The sequence below is a fragment of the Homalodisca vitripennis genome, chromosome 8 (assembly GCF_021130785.1).
Source record: "Homalodisca vitripennis isolate AUS2020 chromosome 8, UT_GWSS_2.1, whole genome shotgun sequence".
Taxonomy (NCBI): Eukaryota; Metazoa; Arthropoda; class Insecta; order Hemiptera; family Cicadellidae; genus Homalodisca; species Homalodisca vitripennis.
This window is the reverse complement of record NC_060214.1, coordinates 15,355,475-15,367,346: the sequence shown is the minus strand read 5'-3', so window position 1 is coordinate 15,367,346 and position 11,872 is coordinate 15,355,475. Positions and strand designations below refer to the sequence as shown.

At 35.9% G+C, this 11,872-nt stretch overlaps 1 protein-coding gene across 2 annotated transcripts in view; it reads left to right on the top strand.

The window, feature by feature from the left end:
• The first annotated feature begins 11,452 nt into the window (after window positions 1-11,452).
• LOC124367347 (vacuolar fusion protein CCZ1 homolog) overlaps window positions 11,453-11,872 on the top strand; it is a 42,789-nt gene continuing 42,369 nt past the window's right edge. The window contains exon 1 of one of the 2 annotated variants that reach the window (XM_046824092.1): window positions 11,453-11,742. In XM_046824092.1, the coding sequence (XP_046680048.1) occupies window positions 11,665-11,742 (78 nt within the window). In that variant the 5' untranslated portion in view covers window positions 11,453-11,664. The remainder of the gene's footprint in view (window positions 11,743-11,872) is intronic. The other variant, XM_046824093.1, reaches the window with a different exon arrangement.

Sequence of the window (11,872 nt, the reverse complement as noted above, 5' to 3'; positions counted from 1 at the left end):
CATTCAAAGCCATCTTAGCTACGGTATCTCCTTATAGGGTAGTTCCGGATGGTGTAAAAATGTCTTTGCGTTACAAAGAGGGCAGGCAGGCTAATATGTATCGCTCCGGATCAAACCCATTGTAAAACTTTATTCATATGCCTAGGAGTAATTTCATTGCCATCACAGTACGTCTTCTCAATCTTGTTGCATATTAAAGAAAATATTAAAAAATTTAATGACTCAACCAGTATTAACAGCTTTAACACAAGATATAAAAATCATTTAAACACGAAAGATGTATGTACACAAAATACTTTTGAATATACGGGTATACAAATGTACAATGTTTTACCAAATAATGTCAAGAAATTGCCGTACAATAAATTTAAATCAGCAGTTAAGAGCTTCCTAGTAGAAAACTGTTTATATGAGGTCTGTGAGTATTTTGACGTAGTTAAATCTAACTTTAATTGGAAAATATTCTAGCCTTAGTGATATTTGACCATTGTTATGCTGTATAGTCTTCAACAATAAAAATCTTGAATCTTCAAAACCATTATGGTATTGCCAACACTTTTGATATGAAAGAAATCAATACTGTATTGAATGACAGAGGTATATTTTTATATATATCTTTTCTGGTTTTTCATGTGGTTTAGAGAAGGCTACTGTTATTATCCTTTGCTGTACCACAGAAGAAGAAAACTTGTGCATACATATGCAAGTATAATAAATGCAACATTTACGGGGTGAAGCCTGAAATAAACTGTCTTCAAGAGGAACTGTGTCTGCATTATATTGTAAAGATGAATCCTTGGTTCTGGATAGACTAAGTCCTTTAGTTTTTTTTGTCTCATTGTGGAGGAGCAGCATGGCTTTACCTAGGGGTAGGTCAACGGTTACAAACTTATTCATTTTTGAGGAATCCATATACTCATATTTAAAAAAAATTACCCCCATATTTATGAATTCCTCCTCCCAAATCCCAAATTGTTTCTAGATTACAGTAAAGCATTTGACAAGGTAAGTCATAATCTCCTCATGGTGAAACTTATAGCCTATGGTTTTGTTGGTCTCCTTCTTTTATGTATGGACATCTACTCAAGGAATAGATACTTCATAGTCGAGTTTGCTGATTCTGAATCTGTACCAGTACAGGGTTTATCGGGGGTCCCTTAATTATCCTTTTTGGGCCTTGTCTATTCAAACTTTTCATAAACAATATAGGAGAAGTCATTAAATCAGAGTACTTGACATTAGTAGACAATGTGAAATTGTTTGAGGCTATCAGAGTTGGGCGGGAGGGAGGAAGATGCACACGATCTTACACACACACACACACACACACACACACACACACACACACACACACACACACACACACACACACACACACACACACACACACACACACACACACACACACTCACACACTATGTCAATTGCAAGCTTGGTTTATTTCTACACTTTCATATTGTTTACTATCACTGGTAAATAACTATTAATTTTACTTCACGAATGAAGTGCCTGATGATGGAATCATTGATTCCGAAAGGCCTTGCAATAATAAAATTTATACTGCAAAATTTGTATTCACCAGATAGTTAATTGAACTTTTTTCGAATGGTGGTCCAAAAATTTTCATTTTATGTTATTATTCCTATTTATGTTATTGCTTGATGAATATTATCCTTATCAAGCATACATACGCCCTTCCTTGCACACACAAGCATACATTATCATGCATCACTCTCTGTTACATTACAAACGTAATACGGTTATATAGTTATATTTCTACTGTTATTATATAAGCATTATTATTATTATTATCATATTTTTATTATTATCGTTATATTATTATTATTTATTTTATTATTGCTGTTGTTTTTAATATAATGGTGATTAGTTATGTTGTGGGTAGTATGGTCTTTCTATTATCCTTTTATTAATATTTAGTATTTTATTTTATAATTTATGCCATCTTATGGATTTTTGTATTATAATATATATATATATATATATATATTTATAATATTATATTATATATTATATTATATTATATATTATATTATATTATAATATAATATAATATTATAAAAATTTAAGAAGTTGTCACGTCAAAAATTATGGTTGCCTGTAAAGTCGGTTTTACGGGCGAAGATTTTACGTGACAACGTCTTTTTCTCGGTAGAATATTTATTGATATGAATATTATTAAATTGCACAATAGGAACAAGGAATTGAATGAAAATAAGAATTGCACAAATTTTAACTATAGAAATATATTTTGTTTACTAAAACATTGTACATAATTTGAAATTAATTAAAATTTGTTATTGTAAATGGTAAAGTTGAATAAAACATTTACTAAAATTGGAATTTGAAATTCTTGCTAAACACAGTTAAATTCTAACTCCGCGCGTGGTGATTGGTCGGTTTAGTTCGTTTGTTTGGTCGCACTGTTATGACAGGTTAGAGGTTATAATTTGTTATTTTAAATGTTTGACTAGTAATACGCGCTGTTTCTTCTCAATCGACTGAATTACGATTGATTGCAGAGTGATTTAAACTAATAATTTACTTAACACTATCAACATTTGTCAATAGTATGACATAACCTATAAACTCAGTTTCTCAACTTTTGTGTCAATCTAACAATTAATCAATCAATCATAGTTTACGATAATGAAATATCAGTGTACAATTATTTACTTTTATTGTTGTAGTTGTTGTAAATGACGAATCTAAGCACTCCACATTTTCACGAATAAACATAGTGTGGTGTACATATCTGAATCTAATATAAATAGTCAGCTATCTAAAATATATTTGTAAAGATAGGAATGTTGATTATCGATCTGGCCGTTGGCGGTTATATGTATGTGACGTCATATGAGACCATACTGTTTTGAATAAATCCTATTGGCTACTGAGGTCACGCCACTTCTCCCCGCCAACGTACCTTACCATTCCAGCAGCGAGTGTTCTCCCCAGTCCAGTTTTACACCCACGGTCCCGTAAAACCCGCGTCCTCCCGACCAAGATGTAGTCCAATAGTTTTCCTGAATTGGTGTAATTTCATTACCCAGTATTATTACCACCGGCCACGAACATCACAAATGGCGACGAGGATTTGTGGAAATTAGTGCGAAATTCCGAGTGTACATCGCCGCTGGACATCAACAGTGAACACCACGTGCGCGAACAACACGAGGACAGTTTTGATCGAGTGAACATCACAAAATGGCAAGTGAACATCACGAAGATTAACAGTACGAATTTTCTTTAGTTTCAAACCAATTAGTGTGGGAGGAAGTGTAGTGTGCAAACCAATTATTTTAGCTACGAGTTGATGTGGCAAGTACAATTAGACGAATTACCGTTTCCTGTAACTAATATAATGGCGCAAATAGGCGTTATCGGGGAATATGACGGGTCAGTTGAAAACCTGGGCGTCATACATCGAACGTTTTGAGCTGTACGTGGACTGTAAATAGCATTGACGCGGGTAAAAGGTCAGTACGCTTTTAACTGTGATAGGAGTAAAAACGTATAGTTTGTTGAGAGACCTGTGCACTCCTAATAAACCGTCGGAAAGACATTTAATGAACTGGTGCAACTTGTGCAAAAACATTTATTCCCTACACCTAGCTTCATCGCGGAGCGATATCGTTTTAGTAAGCGAGTACAGTTGGAAGGCGAGTCGGTTGCCGAGTATATTGCAAATTTGAAAAAAATGACAACCCATTGTGACTTTGGCGCGTCGCTAAATGATTACTTGAGAGAGACAGACTGGTGAGTGGCATCAGAAGTGAAAGTGCCAAACAAAAACTGTTATCGGAAGCCTCGTTAACGTTCGAGCAAGCGACCAAAATAGTGCTTTCAATGGAGCAAGCAGAAAAATCGGCGGCAGCTCTATCAGTCGGAAGACCCGAGCGGATCCATCAGTTGAGCAGCGTGGTGGCCAGGAGGGGGAGATTCGGAAATGGCGCACCGCATTCCCCAGACGCATTCCAGACAGCACGGAGCGACAACGCTGGAGCGGCCTGGAAGGGAGCAGGGGAAACAGCCAAGGTCAGCGGGCGGCACGTCACCAGGGCCTTCTGGATGGCAGCGGCGATCTCCGCGCAGGTGGCAGTGGCAGTGCGCAATGTTTATGTTGTGGCCTCACAGGGCATTTCCGTTCACAGTGCAGGTTATTAGGTGTGAAGTGTCATTTCTGTGGTAAACAAAACCACATAGCAAAAAGTGTGTCGTTCTAAGTTAGCTGGTCGGCAAGGTACAAATGTAAATAGAGATAAGACTAATTTTAGAGATAGTAAAAGCACTGGGAATTCCAAAAATTATCGCAAACATAACTACCTAGAAGGTGTTGATGACAGTAATCAGGTGTCAGGGGACACTGAGCAATTTTGTGGAGGATGTAGCCAATTTATTTAGAATGAATGAAATGTGACTGACAGGGTCAAGGTAGACCCAATTCAGCTTGATTTAATTGTTAATGGTAAAAGCTTAACGTTTGAGGTTGATACAGGGGGCTTCTGTGAGTGTTTGCAGTGAGGAATATTACAATTCTCATTTCCAGATGTGTAAATTAGAACCTAGTAAGTTGACACTCAGCTCTTATACTGATCAACCTATCACACCTGTAGGCAAGATCAAAGTTGAAGTTAATTATAACAAAGTAAAACAAAGTAATGGACTTGTATGTCATCAAGTCCGGTGCTCATCCACTTATAGGTAGGGAATGGTTTAAGTGCTCTAGGGGTTGAAATTTCGTTTAAAAATAATAACAGGTTTATTTGAGATAAGTAAAACCGATGCCGATAGTTGTCTTGAACTTAAGAACAAGTTGTTCAAAGAATTTTCCTAAGGTATTCAGTGACGAGATAGGTTGTTTTAAAGGCGAGCCTGTAAAGTTTAACAGTAAAAGAAAACACGGTTCCTAATATTTCAAACCTAGGCCAATACCTTTTTCCCTGAAAGCCAAGGTTGAAAAACGAACTAGCTAGGCTAGTAGATGAGAAAGTGTTAATACCTGTAAGTAGCTCAGATTGGGGTACGCCCATAGTTCCTGTATTAAAGAAATGTGGTTCAGTCAGGATTTGCGGTGACTTTAAAGTAACCTTGAACCCTTGTTTAGAAGTAGAAAAATTTTCCGTTACCAAGAATAGATGAGTTGTTCGCAAACCTGCAAAAGGGCGAGAAGTTTAGTAAGATCGATTTGTGTCAAGCATATACCCAATTAGAGTTAGATCCAGAGTCTCAGAAACTGTGTACCATAAGTACACACAAAGGTTTATTTGTTATTCCCGTGTTCCCTTTTGGCATAACGTCAGCAAGTGCTTATTTTTCAAAAGAAAAATAGAGCAGGACTCTCCAGGTATAGATCAAAATTGCAGTATTTTTAGATGATATTCTAATAAACCGCTGAAAATGATAAGGCTCATTATGAGAAGTTAAGAGAAGTGTGTAAGAGGTTGAATGAGAAAGGCTTAACTGTCAAAAAGAGTAAATGTACTTTCTTTGCTAACCAAGTAGAGTATTTGGGGTTTGTCATTGACAAACACGGTTTGCACACCGATCCCAAGAAAGTAGAAGCAATCAAGAACGCACCTATCCCAAAGAATGTCACAGAAATTAAAATCGCTAATTGGGCTAATTAACTATTATTCTAAATTTCTTCCAAATTTGTCAAGCATTTTAAGCCCATTGTACAATTTATTAAAGAAAGACGTTCCATTTGATTTCAACAGGCAATGTGTCCAGGCATTTAATAGAGTAAAAGAACTGCTAAGTAGTGAGACTATTTTAGCGCACTATGACGGCAAACTTCCGTTGAAGTTGGCGGTAGACGCGAGTTCTTTTGGACTGGGTGCGGTCCTGAGTGTTGTCACACCAGAAGGTATTGAAAAACCATTAGCATACCAGTCTAGAACGCTAACTAATGCTGAAAAGAACTACTCCCAGATCGATCGAGAGGCTCTAGCAATTGTCTGGGGCGTGAAAGAAATTTAACCAATATCTGTATGGTAGGGAATTTACTTTATGTACGGACCACAAACCACTTCAATCAATATTTGGTCCTCATAAGGGTTTGTCAGTGTTTAGCGCCAGCAGATTGCAGCGCTATAGTTTATTTTTGTCAGGGTACAAGTTTAATATAGAATATATAAAATCAGCTGATCACGGTAATGCCGACGCGTTCAGCAGGCTACCACTGACAATGAAAGAGCCGGAAGTGAGCGACGATGACCACTGGAAGGGCAGTTATTTGCATTGTCTTTTGGAAAGCTCTGTGCCTTTAACTTTTGAAAATGTACAAGCAGAAACGCTAAAAGATCCAATTTTATGTAAAGTTATTGGTTATGTAAGGCACGGGGTGGGCCCAATAGCATCCCTGGGGATAACAAGGAGTTGTTGCCATATTTTGCAAGGAGGGAAGAGTTGTCTATAGTAAATAATATATTGGTTTGGGGTTACAAAGTAGTAGTGCCTAGCAAAATGAGAAAATATGTGCTGGACGAGCTTCACTCATCCCACATGGGTAATAGTCAAAAAATGAAAATCGATAGCTCGTAGTTTATGTTTTGGTGGCCTAATATTGATGATCAAATTGTGTCCCTGGCAAATAATTGTTTTTTCCTGTTTAATGGAGAGAAATAACCCTAGCAAGTGTCAGCTGCATACGTGGCATTATCCTTCAAGTCCATGGCAAAGGCTTCACATGGATTATTTAGGTCCGAATTAATGGAAAAATGTATCTACTAATTGTTGATGCACACAGCAAGTGGCTGGAAGTGTTTCCTGTAGCTTCCACTTCAGCTATGTAGCCATAAATCATTTAAGAGATTTGTTCAGTAGGTTTGGTCTGCCAGAGACTGTCCACAGTGACAATGGCCCACCAATTTTTCCTCATTCGAATTTCACAATTTTATGTCAAACAATGGTATCAGACATACTTTGAGTCCTCCATACCATCCATGAGTAACGGTTTTTGGCAGAGAACTCTGTCCAAATATGCTAAGAATAAGATCAAATGTGCTTTACGTGATAAAGAAAGATGTAAATATAGCTTTAAGTAGAAATATTGTTTGATTATCGAAATGCTGTTCATGCTACCACCAATGAGACCCAGCAAAGTTGATGTTTAATAGGCAATTAAGAACTAGGTTAGATTTATTAAGGCCTAACATGTCAATGACAGTTAGTAAAAGACAAGACAAGCAAAAGGAGTATTTCTCTGGAACTAAAATTAGACTATTTTATCCTGGTCAAAATGTAATTGTTAGGGACTATCGCACCCGTGACAAATGGGTTAGTGCTACGGTAATTAAGCAGATCAGCAATGTTATATACGAAGTTGAATTGACGTCTGGCATTGTGTTTCAGACGGCATATTGATCAGATTGTAGCCGTGCAGGGAGAGCCAGCTGATGTAAACAAACAGGTAGAATCAGCTGACGCTTTCGATGACAGTTCCTCTTCCCCCCGGTCATGACGCCGGTGGGGCGAGAGCCAACAGCAGTGAGTCCCCACTCTCTCCGCCGAGCGGCCGTGTGGCTCGCTCTCCTCCCCTCTCAATGTCGTGCCGTTCTAACGGTAAACAAACAGCTGATCGTGGCAACACGTCACCGGCTGCGACGGCAGCTGTCATGCCGCGCCAGCTGTTCCAAGCAAACAACAATGGATAGACGCTATCCTGTGCGGATTAGAAAATCCCGTGGATAGGCTGAACTTGTAAATTATATTGTTTTGTTCTATTTTAGTTTGTTTCATTATATTGTTTTATTTGTCTTAGTTGTGGATAACCAAAGCGTTCATACATTTTACTTAATTGTAGTTTTAAGGAAAATTTATTGATGTTACTGTATTAATGTGTTAATTGAATTTCAACAATGTTTTTTTGTTTAAACTATGTAGTGTGTTATTTTGCAGTGTTTTTCAACTTTGGAAGGGAGGAAATGTGGTGTACATATCTGAATCTAATATAAATAGTCAGCTATCTAAAATATATTTGTAAAGATAGGAATGTTGATTATCGATCTGGCCGTTGGCGGTTATATGTATGTGACGTCATATGAGACCATACTGTTTTGAATAAATCCTATTGGCTACTGAGGTCACGCCACTTCTCCCCGCCAACGTACCTTACCATTCCAGCAGCGAGTGTTCTCCCCAGTCCAGTTTTTACCCATGGTCCGTAAAACCCGCGTCCTCCCGACCAAGATGTAGTCCAATAGTTTTTCCTGAATTGGTGTAATTTCATTACCCAGTATTATTACCACCGGCCACGAACATCACACATAGTTATCTGCTTTATCCCGTGCGGCGGACCCACAGTTATCTGCTTTATCCCGTGCAGCGGACCCACTGGACGGGCATCGTAACGTTACCGGTCGTTACACTTTTTCATGAGTGACTCCGAGCCGCAACCTAATTTAAGACGTTGTCACGTCAAAAAATATAAAAGATAAAGTAAATATTTTCCAAACAAGATGGTTTTTTGTTAATTCCTGAAAGTTTTAACAAATGGACTATGGCCCTTTTAACAAATCACGATCCATATATATATATATATATATATATATATATATATATATATATATATATATATATATATATATATACATATATATATACAGGGTGATTCAAAACTAAACGGCAATCTCTCGAGAGATTATTCTATAGCTAAAAACAAGTAAAAAAGTTCATATAACCATATGCCCGGAAACGCTTCTTTAGCGAGTTACGCCTAGCGAAAGATTTCGCCCGGATTTCAGAACCCTTGGTGAAGTTAGGCCGTATAAAAATGGTAAAGGTAGTTACAAAGATACAAATACGATTGTTTTTTATGTTTTTATATCTGACAAATTTATTAAAATTCGTCCCAGAGCTGTAAATGCAATACTTTCAGAGATATCTTACGTAAAACACAAGAATTGGTGAAAAGAAATAACACATTTTTGTGTTTAACGTAAGATTACTTCCATAAATGTTAAATAAAGGTCATTTTTTTCTTAAACAGATTTGTAGAACATTTAATTCTGAAAAGATTAATGTGAATTACTTAGGAAAAAAATTAATAATAGGTATTGAAATTTAGCTTTATTTAAAAATAAAACAGACGCACAAAAATGCATATTCTTATCTGCATAAAATATTAACTAATGTTTAGGTTGTGAGTAACAGCTGATCATTTATTCAACACTTTTTATCGTCATATTTTCTTTGCAAAGGTTGGCAATATCAGCTGATCAACAATTAAGTTCATGAAGTAATATTTGAATAACCTTTATGGAGGTTTTTGTATTGTGGCGTGTGAAGATTGTATTTTGTGAGATCCTGTGATTATTTGGAAATATTTTATACAAGTGTATAAAATATTTTATAAAATATTTATTTTTAAAATATTTTATTAAATATTTTTATAAAAGTGTATGTAATTATCTTAGTAAATAATGGCAGATAATGTAAATGGTATGTATTCGTTTGAAGAGTATACGGACATGATACTGATTTACGGCAAAGTTAACAAGAATGGTTTAGCTGCAGTTCAGGAATATCGTGATACTTTTCCTCATCGAAGAACACCTGATCGCAAAACATTTGAAGCTGTGGAGAGACGACTTAGAGAAACTGGTAGCTTTAAACCGAAGCGAATAGATACTGGTCGTCAACGTAGCGCATGGAACTATAATAATGAACAAGCAATAATAAATGCTGTAGAATTATCACCAACCACAAGTACCAGACGATTATCACGTCAGTTAAATATTTGCCAGTCAAGCGTATGGCGGACACTTCATGAAGCACAGTTGTACCCATTCCATATAACACGTGTTCAAGACTTATTACCGCAAGAATAAACGGAAGATGTTCTGCCGCTGGTTAAGAAGAAATTGTTTACGACATCAGTATTTTCTTCGGCGTATTCTCGTTACTGATGAATCCTGTTTTACTAGAAATGGAATTGTAAATTTTCGTAATACCCATACTTGGGCGTACGACAATCCACATGAAACTGCGACGAGGCATTTTCAACATACATTTTCAGTCAATGTATGGCTTGGTGTTCTGGGTGATAATTTGATTGGTCCATTTTTCCTCCCTAATCGACTTAATGGAGTGGCGTACTTAAATTTTTTAAGAACAAACCTGCCTACCCTCTTGGAAGATATTCCTGTTCAAAACAGAATAAATGCATGGTTTATGCACGACGGAGCACCTCCACATTTTTCTGTGATAATGATTTTAAATTATACATGCGGTAGACAATGGATTGGTCGAAATGGACCAGTAAAATGGCCACCACGTTCTCCTGACCTCACGCCAGCAGACTTTTTTTTATGGGGTTGGATGAAGTCAATTGTTTATTCAAAACGGATTAACACCATAGAGGAGTTACGTAATCGCATTACAGAGGCGGCAGAAACTATCAAGAATGCTCCAAACGTTATGAAACGCGCTAGAAAAGAGTGGATTCGTCGTGCGAAAACGTGCATTGCTAACAACGGAGGACACTTTGAGCAACTATTATAGGTGATTATTACAGTTTTATAAAGGTAAATACATTTTATGTTAATGTTCAGTCTAGAATAAATGATCAGCTGTTACTCACAACCTAAACATTAGTTAATATTTAATGCAGATAAGAATATGCATTTTTGTGCGTCTGTTTTATTTTTAAATAAAGCTAAATTTCAATACCTATTATTAATTTTTTTCCTAAGTAATTCACATGAATCTTTTCAGAATTAAATGTTCTACAAATATGTTTAAGAAAAAAATGACCTTTATTTAACATTTATGGAAGTAATCTTACGTTAAACACAAAAATGTGTTATTTCTTTGCACCAATTCTTGTGTTTTACGTAAGATATCTCTGAAAGTATTGCATTTACAGCTCTGGGACGAATTTTAATAAATTTGTCAGATATAAAAACATAAAAAACAATCGTACTTGTATCTTTGTAACTACCTTTACCATTTTTATACGGCCTGACTTCACCAAGGGTTCTGAAATCCGGGCGTAAATCTTTCGCTAGGCGTAACTCGCTAAAGAAGCGTTTCCGGGCATATGGTTATATGAACTTTTTTACTTGTTTTTAGCTATAGAATAATCTCTCGAGAGATTGCCGTTTAGTTTTGAATCACCCTGTATATATATATGTATATATATATATATATATATATATATATATATATAATATATATATATATATATATATATATATATATATATATATATATATTATGGTTACTTGCTATCGTATTAAAGTATACTTACAAATTTGAATGTTAAAATTGTTTGTCGTGGATATGGACAATCAAAGTCTGTGCTCAGCTGCTCAAGTAACTAGTCACACTTCACCAGTGCACAATTTAACAGTGGTGTTGATGAACAATCGTAGTACGGGCTACATGAATGAGTTAATTTGAAGGATGGATACTGGATAGCTTTTTTCGTTTTACTTAGTATCGTTATTAGTTGTCACACACGATCGACGTCAATTTGTAGGTTATCTTTCATGTTTGATTAATGAGTTGGTTAGTAAGAAAATGTTTATTCTTTTAAAAACAGTAAGACATAATAGATTGCAAGTATACATTTTACAGAAAATTACAATTTTATGTTAGTGTCCAATTAATTTAGCTGATTGATGGTACCAAAACAATGATATGATGTCCGATCAAACTGAGTTGTCGTTGAAACACTTTTACGTCTACAATGAATGTTTTGGCAAAAACGAGGGCGAAGTAAGTTAACATACTTTGAAGTGTACTTACTTTTAATTGTATATACATTATAGTTAGTTATTTAATAAAATCTACACAATATATCCTGTATGTTTTTCAGGGAAAATGCAGGACTACGTTAGGCCTATTG